Below are 19,183 nucleotides of genomic sequence, written 5' to 3' on the forward strand. Positions count from 1 at the left end.
TCATTGCTAGGTTCATTGTGGCTTTTTAGCAACCAATCTCAGAATGGGGGACGGCGATGATGATGCAAGAACCAAACCAGCTTTTATTCAATTCTACACACCTATCACTACTGAAAGTTAATTTTAATAAGGTTAATTTGATCAAATGTTATTTTGAAGTATTAAAACACTCTACATATGTAATTTCTGTAAAGTTAATTAGTGAGATGATCTGCATCTTGGGAGAGCTTATATTGAGACTGTAGGCTATCTATGTACAGTAGCCTCTGAAGTTCGTCTACAAAAACTACCATCTTTGCCCATATAAGGAGATCCGATATATTGAGCTTTTTACTATGGCAAAATAACATAGGGACCTGTTAAACTCTCGTTAAAATAAAGGGCAAGAAACGCTATTTAATGGTGTCTTTCGCGCAGACGCGCACGCTTATGCATTGAATGAACGCTCATACCGCCACTTAATTCATTTCATGTCACTATGTTTGATGACACCAAATTAGCAAGTATTTCCTCCTGATTGCTTTGATTTGTTTTATTTTTGTCTGTCCAATTACTAATAATTTCGCTACTAGAGTCTCTGCAGACAGTCTCCTCGTGGCGGATGCCCAGTTTGAGAATCGTGTGTCACCTGCAACCTTTCTGCAACGAAAAGATCAGAGGTCAGAAGGAGGTAGGGAAGTCAAGGGACTTCGAATGCTCTGCAGTTATCTGTAGATAAAACATGATGTTCTGGACCAAACTTCGACCATCCACAATAATAATAATATATTTTTTAAAAAGTTGAATAAAGATTGATCTGAGTTCGATCCACCGTCATCTCTTGCTTTGTCCACAACGTTGATTATTGTTTCGGCGTTAGGTATCGACGTCGATTCCACACCAGTATGTTGACCATGGTTCACTGATTCAACGTCCTTTTGCTATCCAGGAATGTATACGCAACAGGAACGAATTACCTCTAGCCTACTTCGTTACTGTCCACAACTGTCAGGTAATGCCTACAATATGCGTAGGCTACGCCTATAGGCTAGACATATTCATGAGGAAAAGGAGAGTTTTTTTTTTTTTAACAGTTTTGGCCAGGGAAAAGTTTCAGACTTCCCTGCGCTTGGCTGTGACAGCGTGACCGGGAGGAGGAGCATTCACAAGACAGCAATTGGTTTGAAAGCATGGCCGCGTCCACAGACCAGGCATATCTTGCCATGGAACACTCCGTGCGCTCGCGTGTTCCACCCATACTTACGGATTTATATCAGTTTACCATGGCTTATGCCTACTGGCGTGCTGGTCGACACAATGAACATGCTGTTTTCGAGTTGTTCTTCCGAGAAAATCCATTCGACGGAGGTTTCTCGCTCTTTGCAGGACTGACCGACTGCCTGCTGTTTCTGAGAAACTTTCACTTCTCAGAAGAAGGTAAAATATCGCTACTTCATACATTCTCAATAGTAAGGATAGGCCTACTACATCATCATCATCTTCATCGTTTGCTGTTGTGTCAGACCGCTCAGTATTTTCTTGTATAGCATGAATGTTACATAGTATCTGAGCGTCAGTGACAGTATCAGAGCTCCTCCTCTCATAAGAGAGGTAGGCCTAAACGATGTCCAAAGAGTTGTCCTTGTCATCCACGTGGCTATAAAAATGCTGTAAGTGTCTGTAGAGCTTGCCAAACGGGCTCCTCTGATGTGTTTTGGTCACTTGAAGTGATTTCTCAAAGGTCTTGTGTGTACTATAGGGGTAAGCATAACAACTCTTAATCATTCAGTATCAATGGGAGCACATGTGTTATTCAATAATAGGAGGGATGGTGGTGGTGGGGGTTACTTAAAAGAAATCCACTACCCCAGACATATGCTTCTATGAACTGAACTTCAGTTCTCTCAGCAACTTGTTTGTTTATCGTGTCTGTAGTATGAGGATGATGACAAATCAAATCCATTGCGCCAGCTTAGGTAGCACATACTGCAACAGCTTTTGTAGTTAGAGGTCACCAACAAAGTACACTTGTGTAAATGTGCTCGCAAGTCAGACTTACACAAAACCAATAGCAGACCATTATTTCTGCACAAACAGACTTGCACCACACTGTACCAGAACATTGACAAGACATGTTGATCAGGCACATGCAGAGGGGGGCTGCTGAGGTTACTCAAGCACCTGCCCCTTTACCCCTAATGTCCTACGTGCCCTTTTGAGAAGACCTACCCTTGGCCTTTTATTGGCCTCGCAGCCAAAGGTCCCTGCACGGCCCTGATATTGATTATTAAAGTTGCCATGCAAGTCTTGCCTGTGTTATAGCTGTAAACGTTACACTGTCATTACACTGTCACTGTCTCATTCCATTTCAGAAGTCTTTGTAATGTTTAGAAAGATTGTAATGCATTTAAAAAAAAATCAATGACTGCTCATGAGGAATATCAATATTTATATCTTATTTGATTGTGTTTAGATATAGAATATCTGCAGACAGTGCTTCCTCCAGATACCGATCCTACCTTTTTCTCCTTCCTGACAACCCTGGACTGTTCTGCGGTCTCCATAAGCTCTGTTCCTGAGGGTAGCACTGTGTTTGCAAGGGTGAGTCAGTGTTTATTTCTTTTATTTTAACAGTGCATGAAATCTTTGTGTAAAGTCTCCGGCAAGAGATATCTCCTTTCAGAAGTAGCAATGCAATGCACTGTATTGTTATTCTGTGGCTTGTTTTTTTTACAGTGCATGCAAAGCAATGCACAGAATTGTTATTCTGTGGCTTCTTCTACTTCTTCCTCTTATTATTATTCCAGGGTACAATTTGGTTTGAAACTTGTTCAAATTTTTATGTGTAGCTGTTAAAGAGGAACTATGTTTGGCGATTTCTTTGCTGTTTTCTCGTTTCTCGTCTTGCAGGTTTCTCTGCAGAGCTTCCCCTACAGCTTTAGCATATATATTTTCCAACACTCCTCAAATGGTCAGTCTGGCTTTTCATGAACATGATCATGAGGCTGTGAGACTTTCTGTTTGTCAGTACACCGGCCTGGTGGCACAAACTTGCAAGCGTGGTTTTTCCAGTCACAGGTACTAGGGTGAGACAGCCATCATTCAACCCGGAATAAGTCTATGCCTATCTGTGCGTTCAGACCAAGAGCGACTTGAGCTTCCAAAATTGCTCTGGACGCCCTGTCAAGGACGCCGTGGGAAGCTTGGATGCTTTGGCCGCTCTGACGTAGTAGCATTCTATGTTCGTTGCTGGTCGTTTGGTCGCTGAACCGCGTCATAGCTCACTACTATAAAGTTAAACCACTTTCAACTTTCTCTAGTCGCTCAAGACGCCCAAAACGCGACGCCGACGGATTGGTCGCTGCTGGCAGCTGAGAGAAGCCGGCTTCCATTGAAAATGAATGAATTCTGATCCAAGTGAGAGAGAGCAGTATTCAAGGTCAAAGCTACAGCATCGTCTGTAGACCTGTTAGACCTGTAAGCAAACTGTAGTGGGCCTAATGCAGTAGACAGACAGGATATAATGTGGTCTTTGACTAACCTCTCTAAGCACTTCATCACAATCACAACAGAGGTCAGAGCGACAGGGCGGTTATCATTTAGACAGCTCACTGATGGTTTTCTTAGGGACTGGGATAATCGTGGCACTCTAAAGCATGTGGAGACGACAGACTAGCAGTGAGAGGTTGAGGATGTCTGTGAATACCTCAGCCAGTTCAGAAGCACAGGCCTTAAAAACAGGCCCTGTTTTCAGGTCCTGGAGCTTTATGTGCATTCACTCTTCTGAAGGATTTGCACACATCCGCCACAGATACCTGAAAAGGGCAACAGTCTTGCTCTAACAGTACCTCTGACCTGGTGGATGTTTCAAACCAGGCATAGAAAGAGTTAAGACAGAGATCAAGAGGTCACATCTGCTCTGTGGCTTTTTCCTTTGTAGTCAGTGATGGTCCTTAGCCTACTCCATATATCCCTGGTGTTGGATCCTGTGTAATATGACTCCACCTTTTCTCTGTACTGTCTCTTGGCCAGTTTAATGGATTTGCTTAGTTCATAAGGGGCTATTTTTGCACTAGGGTTATCAGAATGATAGGCTGTTGTTTGGGCTTTGAGTGCTGAAGAGACATGAAACATTTCCTAGTCTGTTGTTTGGGAACCATCATGCAGTGACATTTTCAGGTTTGCTTGGCCCCAGAAAATGATTTTGACAATTGCAGTTAAAATTGTGTAAATTGCACAAACCTCTTTTAAAAAAGCAATAAAAAAAGTAGTGCAACTTGTAATAATTACAGTATATGCAAGCCTTTGTACATTAGAGTATTCAAGTAAATCTAAAAAGGAAATATAAAACAAGTGTGACTTAGTGAAGAGACCATTTACATTAATATGGGCTTTGACTTCTTTTGACAATTGAAAATAAAACCTCTCCACTAATATGCTTACTCTGTCACTGGCAAATCAGAAACATGCTTTGGTTATTGTAGTTTACATAATGTTAGTGGTGGGGTAATGTTACTTGAAGTCATGTGGATGTCTTGTTAGCCTACCATGCGCTTCGGTTCGGTTCGCAAGGCAAAATATTTACAAAAACTGTTTTGGTGAATCAGGATCATCTCTAACCAGCCAGCTAGTATTGTTCAGTTCATGTCTGTAACATGCTTTACTTGCTACCTGGATAATTTCAGCGAATATTATTAAGGTAAGATGAATGATAAGATTGTTAAGCTTTACTGTGTTCGGTGGGTTGTTACTGTATGGCATCACCTACTAGCCAGCTAGTTACCTTTGAACAATCTGTGGAAACTATGACATGTTAGTGCAGAAAATCCCTTTCAATGCAGTTAATCCCTTAAAGTTTTTCCTTAAGTGATGAAATCATTTAAGGTATTCTATGCAACACCTTTAAAAATCCCTCATCTAAGGAGAAATTAGGCCTTGAGGGTCATAATTAAGTGGGAGAAAGGGAAAAACGCAAAGATGTTTTCTAAACAAAGTTCGGGAGGAGCCCATAGGGTTAATTGACAGGCACCACTCGCCCAACTTCCGGTCCTAGGGTATAAAACCCTCTTCGCTGCTCTTTATGTCATGCTGGAGTTGCAAAGCCTCCCACCTCCTCCCCTGCTCCTCCATTTCACTATTAGCTCAGCTCCAAACTACCCCTCATCCATAGGGGGTGTTAGCGGACATCACTCGCAAGTGATCTCCGCTTTTGGCATCTCGGGACCACGGCCAGCTACCTAGCCAAACTTGCCATTCTCTGTACTCACTTCAAGCAATCCAGTGGGCAAACTAGTGAAATGTGTCTTGCAACCGAGCGCTACTGTTTAACCTACCTTCACCACGCCTTGCAGTCGGGCCGTTCGTGTTTAGAAGCGCAACATTGAAAAGGGTCCCGTCTGAAACAGTGTCACACGGCGCAGCTTTCTGAACGGTGTGTAATGAAATACACTGGTATGGTGGTATATTAACAATTGATATCATCACGAAAATATACACAAGTATTCGGTGTGAACCGGTATACCACCCAGCACTGATTTACACTCATAAAGAAGAATGTCGCAGTAACAAGTAGAATTTTTAAAAAGAGTAGAATGTTTTCATTCCCCAATTTTATGTCTGACCCAAGAATACACAGATATAATGGTTGTGTAACAAAAATAAGATTACACATTTGGTTAGGTTTACGAAAGAAGATAAAATTATTTTTAACCAGGAACAACTTTGGGTAAATAACAAACATAAAAAATGTTTTACAAACAAGCAGTAAGTATTAGAGAGCTACAAGGATAGTTTGATATAGAACAACAAAAATACTTTTATCTTCTGTATGTCATTGTCAGAGATGCATACACTGCCATTCCACTGCCACTGCTGGGGAGATCAGATCTCAAACTAGTCTCCCTACAACTGCAGTACATTTCACTTGTCTGCAGACACACTCCTTCAGAAGATGGTCTCTTGAAGCAGAGAAGACCCTGGGGGACAGACTGGAATGCACTGTAGGAATCATATAGTGAAAGGCCTGCCCTCACCTCAACCTCCACCTGCTCCAATCTGTTCACCACATGCCCCTCACTTCTACAATCAAGTGCTGATATACCCCTCTCCCTGCTGCTACCACAGACTGTGTGGCTCCATGCACCTTCAGCCACCATTCACAGATGCCCCCTCCCCCCAATACTCAACAAAGAGTGTAAACTGCTCAAAGCCTGTCCTGTGGAAACACAATATTGTGTGTTTTGTTCCCATGCGTTGAGTGCCAATAACGCAATATTACGTTTTTAGCTTTTTTATCATATTACAAAAATAGACAGTCAAACACACCTTATGTGCGATTTTAGAAACTCTATGATGAATATAACTGAAATAAACGATCAAAAACAAATGAAAAAGCAAATTATTAAAAAATGTAAATATGTAGTCATTTTATGATTTATTACAATAAATGTCTTACATATAAAAGCATTTTTTGCTATTCACTGTACATCTATTTAACTGTACATTCTGCCTAGCTTATATTTACAATGTTCTTTGCTATATCTGTGAATAGAACATTGATAGAGGTGTATTTCATTGTTTTCAGGTTCCTCTGCTAGAGGTTTCTGGTCCCCTAGCTGTTGTCCAGCTTCTGGAGACCAGCCTTTTGTGCTTGGTCAACTATGCCAGGTATATCTATAATGAGTAAATAAAAGCATAGAATACAGTGTATCCTCTCTAAATTGACCATTTTAAGACAACCAGGGCTGAATCGGGGTTATGTAATCTCGGTCCAAGTCAGACACTGTTTGTTACACCCAGGCTCCCTGCTGGTTGCTAATGACCTCACAACAGATGAGGATGAGGGTTCATGAAAGTCATGGATATCATTTCAGGTGTACAAGATATGCTTAAAATGTTTTCCATAATCTTCATCACATAGTCACTGGAGGATGGTCTACTGAAGTTACTGATGTAAGGGAAGTAGATTTGTGCTGTTAGAACTCATTCTGAAATTAAATTAAATTATAGACCCATTTGCAACCAAAATTATACCATTATCTGTCCCTAGAATCAATTCTTTATTAATTCTGGTTGAACACCGGTCTGAAAGTGATAAACATGCAGAAGCTTCTTTTTTATTTTTGCTAAATTACTTTTCCTTTATTTTAAATCACCTGATGTATACTTGAAACTTAAGTATTTATTCTGCACATCTGTTTTCTTGCAGTCTGGTTTGCAGTAATGCTGCACGGTTCCGGCTGGCTGCAGGCCCCAAACTGAAGCTGGTTGAGTTGGGCCTCAGAAGAGCTCAAGGACCAGATGGAGGTCTCTCTGCTTCACGATACTCTCACATTGGAGGTGATGTGACACTTCTTTAATTTTTCATTCTGAGAAATTGTTGCTGACAACTTGTCATTTTAATTAAACTGTAAATTTACTGGTGGAGGCCGTGCCTTTCTTTCACCCTCCCACATGATCCCCTATGACTCACTCATGATCACCTATTGCCTCTGTTAGGTTTTGACGCGACTTCAAATGTTATGGCCGGTCGGCTGTTTGGTGTCCCTGTGTCTGGAACTATGGCCCATTCTTATGTCACTTCCTTTTCTTCTTTAAAAGAGGTGTGGCCTCGGGTAAGTTGGTGAAAACAAAGGAAAATAGAACATACGACTTGAAAAACTCCAAACTTTTGCGAATCCCATACCCCACCTTTAAGAACATTTATCCTGCGAAGGAGTTGCTGCTTGCATCTTGTGAACGTGCATCTTTAGTTCCACATGCGTTTTAAGTAGTATATGATAGTGATTTTTGTTAATGCGCCAGACCCCACCTTATGTTGTGAATTGCCACACCCCTGAGCACATTGCTCAATAAAAGAGACAAGCATGGCGAAAAACTCAAGTGTACAAAAGGAATACGCGTTGCGTTGTGACGATTATACACTTTGTGCCGCACTTTTGACTGTCATGATAGGGCGGGGCCCATAGTGATTTCTGTCAGTTCAGTTTTACCCTCTTCACCTGTAGTATTACGCCCTAACATACAGATAGGGGCAAGGGTCTTCGGTTGTCTGCCTGCTCTTATTTATTTCAGAATTTCAAATGGAAATGGTACTGCATGCTTTTTCTTTGCAAGGCCACTTTGCAATTAGGGTTGCAAATGTGTAACTGCAAGTGCTTCTTTGTCACATCAGGGAACATGAGTGAATGTGCAATGGTAGCTTAGTTAGTGGCTTTGTGGCTATGGAGCTGGGCTAGCATGCAGTTGCCTGAAAAGTTATGGGTTAAATTCCACTGTTGTGCCCCTAAGGCATGTGGCATATGTAAGTCGCTTTGGATAAAAGCATCTGCTAAATGAGTAAACAATGTGTAAAACGTGATCGTGACTAATATGAATATATTATGTATACAATATATTTATATATTTTATATAAAGGGAAGAGCTTATATACAGACAATTCTCATTCTCTTTTTTGCATTGGCATTTGTATACATATTATATGTGTCTGTTTGTCTCTGCAGGTGATGATGCCTTCGGGTGGTGGTGAAAGAGTTGATGTTGTGGCCCTAACAATAGGTTGGCTGAAACAAATTTGTCAACTACTAGGTGTGAAGTCAGAGCATGTGCACGAGGGCGAGCTTACTGCCTTTCTTTCTTATGGCATTGCTTATCCTCAGAACTTCCTACCTGTGATTGACACATACAGCGTTAAAAGGTACTTCTTATGAGGAAATTAGCCATCTTGTAAATGTGATGCAGAAAAATGTGCATTGATGCAAAAATATACATTTTATCTGTCTGTTAAGTACAGTATGTCATCACTAATTTCTTTGTAACTAAGTTTGCCAAATTGATATACAGACACAACAAAAACTGTTTAATAGGTGTGAACAGTTATCTTATTTACAGTTGATTCCTTTGTTGCGTAGCCTACTTCCAGGCTTAACCATTCAATGCATCTACATTTACCATTCATAGTATCTGCATAGGAGTGACATAGCAGTGACATGTCATGATTATAATCAAGTCATAAACATTTATAACATAATGCTTCTGTCATTAAGTGCCTAGGTTTAGAGTTATGATTAGGGTTAGGGTTATGATTCATGTGTCATCACAGTGTCATGCCACCCTTATGTAGATACATTCATATAAGGGGTGAACACAGTGAGCATCAGGTTCTTATTACAAGGAAAAGCAATAGAGAGATTCACCTGTCAATGATGACAGTTGCTGGAATTGTGCTGTTCCCATATTCAAGTGTGATGTCTAGTAGTGAATACTGTCTGTCTATGCTGGTCATGTGTGAATTATTCCACAAATAGCTGAGTCAAACTTTGTGTTGCCTTTTTTGGTTGCAGCAGTGGTCTCCCATGTTTTTGTGCTGTGGCACTGACACTGTGTGAGTTGGGGTATCAGCCAGTGGGTGTGCGGCTGGACAGTGGTGACCTCTGCAAGTTATCAGTGGAAGTACGATCTGTCTTCCATGAGTGCTGCAATCAGTAAGTAACTGTTTTGTATAAAATGTATACTGTAGTTTTGTTGGTAACACTTTTGTAATAGATTGGAAATAATTGGGTAGTTCCATGGTGATAGTTTCATGCCTGACAATGCTGACAAATGATAATCCAAAAACTTTAATTTGTCAAACCATTTTCAAAAAACATTGCCATGTTCAAAAAACATTGACATTTGTTTTGGGTGTAACATCCTTTAAACCAATGTGTTACATCTGGCATTCCCTTTAAGAGCAAGTGCAGCGCAACATCAAACAGCACAGTGCTGTAACAGCGCTGTAACAATAGGAATTGTTGTCCCACTGACCTGTTTGAGTGTGACACCTGAGACAAGGCATGAGAGAGAATGCACTGAATGTATGCGAGATGTTGGGACGTTTTCGTTGTCTTTGTAGGAGGCGTGGCAAGATAGAATTAGCATAAGTCTCAAATTAGCATACCACCGCCCGAAATGGAAGGATTGAAACATCCATGGCCATTGCATTGTGCATGGACTCCTTGTTTACCATTACCATGTAACCTTGTGAAGTCATGAAAGACAGGGAAGCGTTTATGCTCTATGTGGATTTAACCAAGGACGATGATGACGAAAGGACCAAGTTTCAGTTACGATATGGACACACTGATGGGTGAGACGGCTAAAGATTAATGGAAAACTAAGGACATCGACAACATTCGATGCTCGCTGCAATCCTTGTGTTAATGAAACTGTGGAACATTATTGTTTCTTCTCGAGAAATCAAGGCATGAATGAAACTATTGACTTTCATATGACTGAACTGAAAATGTTGCAACTTTGGAACTTTACGAGACTTGCTCATCCGTGACCGTATCATGTGTGGGAGTAACAACACTAGCATGAGAGAATTTGACACTCGACTCCTGCATACAGCTGTGCAGAGCCACAGAATTGTTGCGAGAGAATGTGAAGACTGTATCCTGACCCAAAGTGGAGGAGGTGCACGCATTGGAAGGGCTGTTGCGCCACAGACAGTCTGAGAATACAATTGACTGTAAGTTCTGTGGGAAATCATATGACTAAAAAATGTGACAAAGAGAATCCTTTTGCAACAAAATGTAAAGCAAGTGAGCAGACACAAGAAAAGAAAAAGAGCAGTGTGACTGAATTCAGTAGTGAATTTGAAGAAATTATTTGTGTTACTGCAGCAGAAATAGAGAATGTGAGTGCAGTGAACACTGATCAACACTACAACACGCAGCTTTATGCTGTCATGCTGTTAGGAAAAAAAGCACTGTAAAATTCAAGACAGTGGTGCTACTTTTATTAATATCCCTATTGATCTGCTTGATCCAAACACAAAGATGGAGGACACAAAGGGTGTATTAGTGATGTGTAACAAAAGCAAACTAAAGCCACTGGGTAAATGTAAGGTGAAACTGAGAAACCAGAAGCTGTACCAGCTGGAGTTCCAAATGGTGGCTAGAGGTGGTACAGTGCAACTGCTCGGTAGAAGAGTTAGTGAAGGCATGCAGTTGATAAAAGTGGACTGTGGGAGGGGGATTCTCCTGTTTGTGCGTAAATCCTTCAGTTATGCACTTTTCAGTTAATCCAGACCCTGGTAATCTTTTAGATTAAGGGCCTGGCCACAAATTATGTAATAGCCCAACTTCACTGCACGCAATTGGATAATGCTACGACCAATAATTGACTTTGAATGTTGCAGCACTGTCGTTGTAAGTTTAGCTTGCCTCTGGCCCGCCTATATCAGATACACCGATGTAATTGGTTTCCCCCGATGCTTAGGGTAAAAGTAACGTGCATCATTACTCATTGCCAGAGTATCTTGCAGACACAATTCAAATTGTGCTCTCACGAGAACTCTGGAATTCCAGGGTAGCCCTGAAGGAGAATATGGACAGCTCTGTAAAACCTGTGCAGTTGCTAAAGCACCGGGTGCCAGTCATCATGATGAAATCACTGAAGACCGAACTGCAAGACCTACAGAGCAGAGGAATCATCGAACCAGTAGAATGCAGCACTGATCGGATTAATGGGATGGTTGTTGTGAAGAACCAGAATGGGAAGCTACGGGTATGTATTGACCCAAGACCCTTGAAGAAGGCGCTGAAGCACAGTCACTTCCCACTACACACAACTGAGGACATTCTCTCAGATCTGTCCAAAGCCTAGGTGTTGAAAGTATGTGATGTCAAAAGTGTGCTCTGGTATGTCAAGTCAGATGAGGAGTCAAGTTTTCTGACTACATTCACCACTACATTTGGACGATACCGATGGCTGAAACTTCCCATAGGGATAACATCTGAAGTGTTTCAGCGAACACAAGCGCTGGAGGATCTGCCAGGTCTGTACATCATTGCAGAGGATGTGCTGATCACTGGACAAGATGAGACACAAGACATGGCACAGTGCAATCATGATGAGAAGTTGAGATTGTTTTTGAATAGATGCAAACAGGAGAACATCAAACTCAATGCAGACAAGTTCAAGCTCAGGCAAAAGGAGGATAGGAGGCCCAAATAGAAAATGAATTCTTAGCAATGATTTTCAGTGTAGAAAAAAATCCATCGGCACACGTATGGCCACAAGGTACAGAGTAATCACAAACCGTTAGAGAACATAGTGAGAAAGGCGGCCTGTGTCACCCAGTCTTAACAGAAACAATATATTATCCCAACTGGCCTGTTGCAAGCTGAATAAGGTTTTGATGAGAACATTGCTTGCTTAAAATTTTAAATGTGTGTCATTGTATATCCTTAGTCCATATAGTATGTATGTAATTATACTGTCAACTGTCACACCTTTTTCATTATGCTCATTGCATGTTTTAGTTTTGGAGTTAAACAGTTCCTGTCCTTGATCATCGTTGGCTCCAATGGTGTGTCCGAGCAAAGTCTTGGTGATCTCAAAAAAAAGGTCAGAACTCATTGTTTTCATAATATTCTTGCCAGACATGTTGAAAGTTGTACATACATTAAGAGTAAATGAATTGGCCCTCATTTATGAAACAAATGTACAGGCATACGCACATTTCCACGCAAAGCATGGCATTTATCAATTTTAACATGAGTGTTGGCTACGCTCAAACTTCAGTGCAGCCGAAAATCGGCGGAGGATGAGAAGAGTTGAATTCATGGAATATTTTGGACTTTATGCTGCATATTTATAGCCTTCTCTCCGTAATGTAGCCTGTTATGTTGACACATTTGATGGCTTAGGATAGTCATATGTGGAGAGAATTACTTTCTTTCAAGGGACAAATGGCAGGTGTCATTAATGGTTGTGTAATTAATGTATTTGCAGTATGATGCATTCTCTCTGCGAAAATAAAGTCTGTTACACTTAAAGGGGAATTCTGATGGGGTCTACATAGATCTCTGCTAGCTAGATCTTTACGGAGTTTTTGCAGCCAACAGCTAAAGCCCCAGAGTATAGTGCTGCAGCTGCCTAGCTGAAAATCCATGTGAAAAATCGGAATTCCCCATTAAGCTTGTTTTTCAGCCGCCACATTTACACACGCTCACACATTCTTAGAGTCACAAGATGATTCCTGTGCTCTGATCTGTGCTGGCTTATGTGCTCAGTTGATAATTGAGGGCCATTGTTTCCCAATGATATGTGACCCTGTAAAGCAAAACCAGTTGCTTTGCGCTCGATGCTATTGAGAAAACCCACTATAAACAAACGGTCAGGCTAAAATGTTGAATTTCATGTTTTGCTTAATTCGACAGTATATAGTCTATACTTTCATATCGTGAATAAATTTCATGGAAAAACATAAGTTTTGACTCTTATACCCGGTGAAGATTCAACACATTAGCAGTCATTCCTGTTGTCCACGCCGCTTAAAAAGGAGAATTTCTCCTTTTCTGGCATGTTGTGACGGGAGAACCATGTCAACTTTGAATGTGGTTACCAGCGATAGTTTCAAAATATCATTTTCAAATACCCTCGATACACATATAGTTGGAAAGCTTAGTTTATGACTGTTCATGTGAGTACAATAACTTAATTTTGTAAAATTTTACCAAAGCAACTGGTTTCACTTGCAGGGTCACATATTTGGGATAAGGCTGATATTCTCATCTTACGCAGTTAATGCCGAAGTAGCATTTCCATATTGGTAATTGCTGATTGGTTTGATGAAAATAACCCGAAGACTTTGGCAACTAGAATGCAATGACTGGAAACAGTCCTTAATAGGGCATGCCCAGACACTATGCTTGAAGTGAATGGTTCATACCAGACTAGTAGACTTCAGATAATTTATGGAAAATGCTCTACTTCGGAATATACTTCACACTGACATACTGCCATATTCTTCATTGAATCCTTTCCTACCCATTCAAAGACTGGTAAAGACAGGTCTGCATCACTGGCTGCATCAGAAGCCTTTAGGGTGGCATCATGAATTCCTTCTCTCTTCATCTGAACCCCAGTTTGTGTGCAAATGGAGGCCAGACAAGTTTGCATCTTACGTGTTCTCCAGGTAACTGAGGTCAAGTTTGTAACATTTTGGATATGAATACCACAGCCCTTCATAATCAACAGTGGTCACTGGTCATTCATAACCATACTTGATGCAAGCATTCACATTGATATGATACACTGCTTCTGCTGCATAAGGAGCATTCCACTGTCCAGCTTAGTCCCGAATTGATGCCCTTTTCCATAGGTTCGGGAACCTGCCTGTAGTCTCATAAGAGGCAAATTGCATATTCTAGCCAATGAGAGCCTTTGTTTGGACAGGGCACAGCCAAAGGCAGAGGTGGGCAAATGCAGATTAATCCGGCCCAGTGAGCATTTAATTAGGTTATCATAGGGTGCTCTTTCAGAGAACGTTTACAATGTCAATGTAATGAACTAACTTGAACGTTATGCTACTTCATTTACGTCAGTGCACAGGAGAGGGAGAGAGAGAGAATGGCAGCAGGTCCCACATGTCATTGTTGATAATCGATATCTCCTGTTTAATATAAGAAACTTTAAAAAGGAAATCATGTCTCCGCATACTTAAAATAATACCAAATATATCTGTTGTTCTTAATTTAAGATGAATGACACTTGGTTAGATTTGATTTTTTGCAGTGTAGATGTGCAGGGCTCTGACGAGACACAGAGTGAGGAACAACAACAACTCTTTGAGAATAGATGGGACCCCGGCAGGAGTAAACCCTTAAAGTTGGTTAAAGGGTTTGGAGTACAACACCCCTTTAGAATCACCTGCCTCAAAGCTGAAGCTGCATGCAAGTATTGCATTGCAGGGCAATCAAATCATACATACTTCACTGAGGTAAAGACTATAGACAAGGCAGTCTTGAGTCTTCTCTATAACTAATCTAATGAGCAGTGCCTATGTGGTCACAGTGAAGTTCACCGACTTCAAAAAAGGGGGAAAAAGAGGTCATGATACTGTACACTTAAGTAACCGACTGACTGCTAATGTAACTGTAGCTAGCTGGTCTGTAGCTGTGCAGTATGTACGTTCATAAACCTCCCGACCAACACCTTATGAGTTGTGCTTCTGAAAGAGGTAGCTGCCTGGGATTTTAGCTCGATTGCTAGCACGTTCGACTCCTGATCCAAGTTGCTACTGTTCGTGGGTTCGGGTTCTGGCAGGGATGAACAGTGCGATTCAACACAACACGGGTTACACCAGTGACACATCAATCCCCTTCTTCAGATGGATTGGTGGAAAGGGTTCAACAAAGAATATGTGCCTTGCAGGCTTAATATCACAAAGGTAATGTTGAAGCTTTTCGACTGAAAGATGTACCTGTGATGTACAGTGTACCAGATTGATATCAATTATTGCACTTATAGCAATGTGCAGGCTATGGAACTATCCACTATGTATTTTAGAAATAATTAACCTTCCACTGTGCATTGTCTATTATTTCTTTTTAGCAGAGTGAGATTGATATGATGGGCGTTGGAACTCATCTGGTTACCTGCACCCATCAGCCATCCCTTGGATGTGTGTATAAGGTGTGTAAAAACAAAAAGGTGCCTGTGTAAAATATGTATGGTACAGTATGTTGGCCATGGCTACCCAAAGAGAAATGTCTTGTCTCAAGAGAAATAAATCAGTTCTCACCTATTTCTCCTTGTTAGGTGAGACCGTAATAGATGCGACAAGAGGAGGGATATTTCTCTTGTGTGTCATGCATGTACATGCATGTACACACACTCTCACACATGGGCACACACACACACACACACACACACTTTTTTTTATCCTAGCACTTAACACGTTATTATTCTGTATTCCTGCAATGTTGAGACATCTAAACCCAATATTTTTACTCTTATACTGTAATAGTATTGTAAATGAATGAACTTGACAACAGGTTAATCCATGAGTTGGTCATGAGGCTTTCAATGAAAACAACGGTTTGCCATTTAAACTCCAGTTAAAAGGCTGGCACCTCTCTGAGCTTTCCTGCCAGTGCTGGTTTATGACGTCAGCCGCTACATCTTAATAGAAGCCAGGTTACTAATAGTAACAGCCAGAAGGCGAACACTTTAACCAGCTAAATTAGCTAAATTAGAAAAACACTGGATAGCTAACTGCACAGTAAACAATCTAGAAGGAAAAATAAAACCATTGGTCATCTTAATTTAGTCAACATAAGATAAGGGATTCCCAGATCATACCATTATTTTTTTTCTTTTCCCTCTTCCATTTTTCTTGTCTATGTTTTACTTCCAGCATTAGACTTTACTGACCACTTAGTTAAGTTTCATAGTTGATGTGCATAGATTAGGAAGGAAGCTAATGGTATTGGGGCCAAACGGGGGTGTACTCATTGCTGTAGTATTCTAAATGCAGTCAAAAATGCAGGACATTGTCTCAATATGCGGGACATGGGACAAAGTCTTAAAAGGGTGCGCAGTTCAACCTAAAGTGGGACAGATGGTCAAGCTAATAACCACTCATATGCTTATCTTTTACTTTTCTCTCAGCTGGTAGAGGTCAGTGGTCAACCCAAGAACAAGTTTACTGAAGACCCTCAGAAGACCACTCTCCCTGGCAGCAAAAATGTTTACAGACTGTTGGACTCTGAGGGTGAGTCAATGTGTATATTTGTAGGGCTGCAATTTTACAGAATTGTATTAATCCAGTACGGTTATTTAGCATTACAACTTGCCCAACAACATGTCCTCAAAACGTGTGGTGGTTACTGTCAAATCTCTCAAGAGGTATGAAAAATGTGGGCGTGGTGTTGTGAGTTAGCTGACTTGTTGATATGTTGGTTGATCCCTGATATTTTTTCTTTTATCTCCATAATTTGCCTTTCCCTTGCTGTCTGTTGAACTGTTTCCTTCACCAGGCCATCCATCTTTGGATCTGTTATGCCTGTCAGATGAGCCTCCCCCTGTAGCTGGTGTGTCTTTGCAATGCCATTTGCTAGGACATGGGAACGCACCATATTGTATTACACCTGGTCAAGTGATGAAATTGCGGCAGAATGTTTTCTCCAAAGGCCAGGTACATAATAATATCTACTGGCCACACAAACTGCCACTAGAATGTGAAAATTCAAAAAGCAAAGCAGAGTGTGTCTGTTTTTGGCCACTGTATCAATATGGTGGTGCAACTTGGCTGACTATGATGTCACTTCCTTGCTCTATGTAAATAGACCTCTGAAGTTCGCCTACAAAAAAGCCACCATCTTTACCCAAATAAGGAGATCCGGTATCTTGAGATTTTTTCTATGGGAAAATAACATGGGGATTTTCAATTATCGCACCTGTTAAACTCTCGCGGGGATGATGACATTGGAAAAGCAGACGTTTTTCACTACACAGTTTTGTCCACTGCCGTCTAGTGGATACTGTGATCTTCGGTAGGTGAAGACGGCACACTTTGATTTTTGCTACCCCAGAGCTAACTTACCATGCAACTTGCCATAGGCAGTTAGCTTCAATTAACTCCCGGATCTCCTTATATGGGCAAAGATGGCAGCTTTGGATCCTTTTTGTAGGCGAACTTCAGAGGTATATGTGAAGGACTCCTTTTAAGACTAATTTGTTTGGTTGAGGTAATTGCACACTAACCAACACAGATTTATGAATACTATATTATATAATACTATATAGTCCTTGCTAATAAACACCCATACACAGTGCACCTTTAAGTGGCACAAAAGTGTAAGTAACACACTTACTTGCAGTACCATCCTAGCATTAAAAATGTAGCAACATTGTTAATGCTTTTCTATGTTAAATGTGTTTCTCTTTTTATCACTGTTTTTTTCTGCAGCTCACCCTACCTCTCAGTTCTGTGGCAGAAAGCAGAGCCAGAGCACAAAACTGCATTCACTCTCTACACCCAAGATATAAATGCCTCCAACAGCCAGACAGATATACTGTAAGCGTAAAGCACAAAGCCACACAGTCAACAGACACATACTTAGCATGTACTGTATTTTTCTTTCAAATGCATTATTTTGTAAACTGTTTGCTTCTTCCAAAAAAACCTTGTCTTTTGTATATCTTAAAGGTTGCAATGTCTGAGAAGCTCTACCTCCTCCTCTGTGATGTCAAAGCCAAAAACACCGCTCCTAATAACTTCTGGCTCCAATGAGATGATATGTGAATCAACAGCCACAAAATGGTTGCATCCGATGCTTGTAGCCAGCCAGACTTTTTTTAAAGTGTCATTTGTATCATCATTTGGACCTAAATACAGTTGTGTAGGGCTGATATTTTTTTATTTTCCTCTAATCGTCAATTTTTAAAGCTAATTTGAAACTGACTAAACTAATTTACATTCATGATTGTTCTATATTTAGTGCCAATTACACTTGATTTTAACTCATTTAACAGAATATTTATTTAATAAAACAAATTAAAATAGCTTTGACTTTTCATATCTGTCAACAGGTAGTTTTGCTCATTCTTCCAAAGCAAAACTGCTCCAACTGTCTCGGTTTCAAGGGTATCTTCTGCAGATTACATGTTTCAGCTCTTCCTAGAGGTGTTCAATGGGACTCATAGGCCATTTCAGGATTTTTTCATACGTTCATTTAGGTGCACTTAATATAAGTCAAACTCCAGTTAATTTGAAAACTAGACAAAATCAGTTTGCTTCTGGGAAAAGGTTATACAGACTCTGTCTGACATTATCTGCCCTAAGAATTTCATCCTTGGGCTATTCCCACTTGAGTTAAGATTTTCAGGTGCTTATAAAAAAGATAATCACTGCATGTTCGCTACAGGCTAAGCACTGTGTTGTTACCTAATAAAAGAACTTTAGGGGTCTATAGGAACAGTGCTTCGACAAAATTGGATTATGCAACTTCCTTGAAAAAGCAGCCTTGAAGGATCTTTCAATGGGTGCAGATAAGTACACTATTTGCATGCATCCTTCCTCCTCTGTCCTTGCCTACATGTGTACATTAAATAACTGTACCTAATGATTAGGCCTATATGTTGCCCGGAAATCAGTCAAAGCTTGACATCATCCAGGAGGTCACATTTGTCTGATTGTTAGCAGAGGAGGTGAGGAACAAAGAGAAAGGGTACGTGATGAAGAGGTGCACCCTACGCGTAAGCGTTTTCAATCGGAGTGAGTGATCATTGACCCAAACTGCCAAGGTGAAAAGTCAAACAGTTGCCTGTTTTATTCATGTTTCATGTTCATTCATGTTTTTAGAACTGTCCAATATTACCTCATTATCAGGGTCAATAAGTGGGACTACTTCATGTTCATATGATATTT

The 19,183-nt window shown here is 40.7% G+C and overlaps 1 protein-coding gene across 3 annotated transcripts; it reads left to right on the top strand.

Annotated features, from left to right (window-relative positions):
* The first annotated feature begins 1,163 nt into the window (after positions 1–1,163).
* naprt (nicotinate phosphoribosyltransferase) lies at positions 1,164–18,310 on the top strand. Of its 3 annotated transcripts, none has more exons than XM_062555931.1 (13): positions 1,164–1,416; positions 2,453–2,580; positions 6,563–6,645; positions 7,187–7,317; positions 7,477–7,592; positions 8,481–8,674; positions 9,321–9,461; positions 12,288–12,372; positions 15,364–15,444; positions 16,423–16,525; positions 16,791–16,948; positions 17,723–17,830; positions 17,963–18,310. In XM_062555931.1, the coding sequence occupies exons 1-13, from the start codon at positions 1,170–1,172 to the stop codon at positions 18,044–18,046; spliced, it is 1,659 nt and encodes a 552-aa protein (XP_062411915.1). In that variant the 5' UTR covers positions 1,164–1,169; the 3' UTR covers positions 18,047–18,310. The 3 variants fall into 3 exon arrangements, with proteins under 3 accessions (XP_062411915.1, XP_062411918.1, XP_062411916.1); XM_062555934.1 differs by having other exon boundaries at positions 15,367–15,444; XM_062555932.1 differs by having other exon boundaries at positions 9,324–9,461.
* The last annotated feature ends 873 nt before the right edge of the window (positions 18,311–19,183 follow it).

Source organism: Sardina pilchardus, chromosome 15, assembly GCF_963854185.1.
Source record: "Sardina pilchardus chromosome 15, fSarPil1.1, whole genome shotgun sequence".
Taxonomy (NCBI): domain Eukaryota; kingdom Metazoa; phylum Chordata; class Actinopteri; order Clupeiformes; family Clupeidae; genus Sardina; species Sardina pilchardus.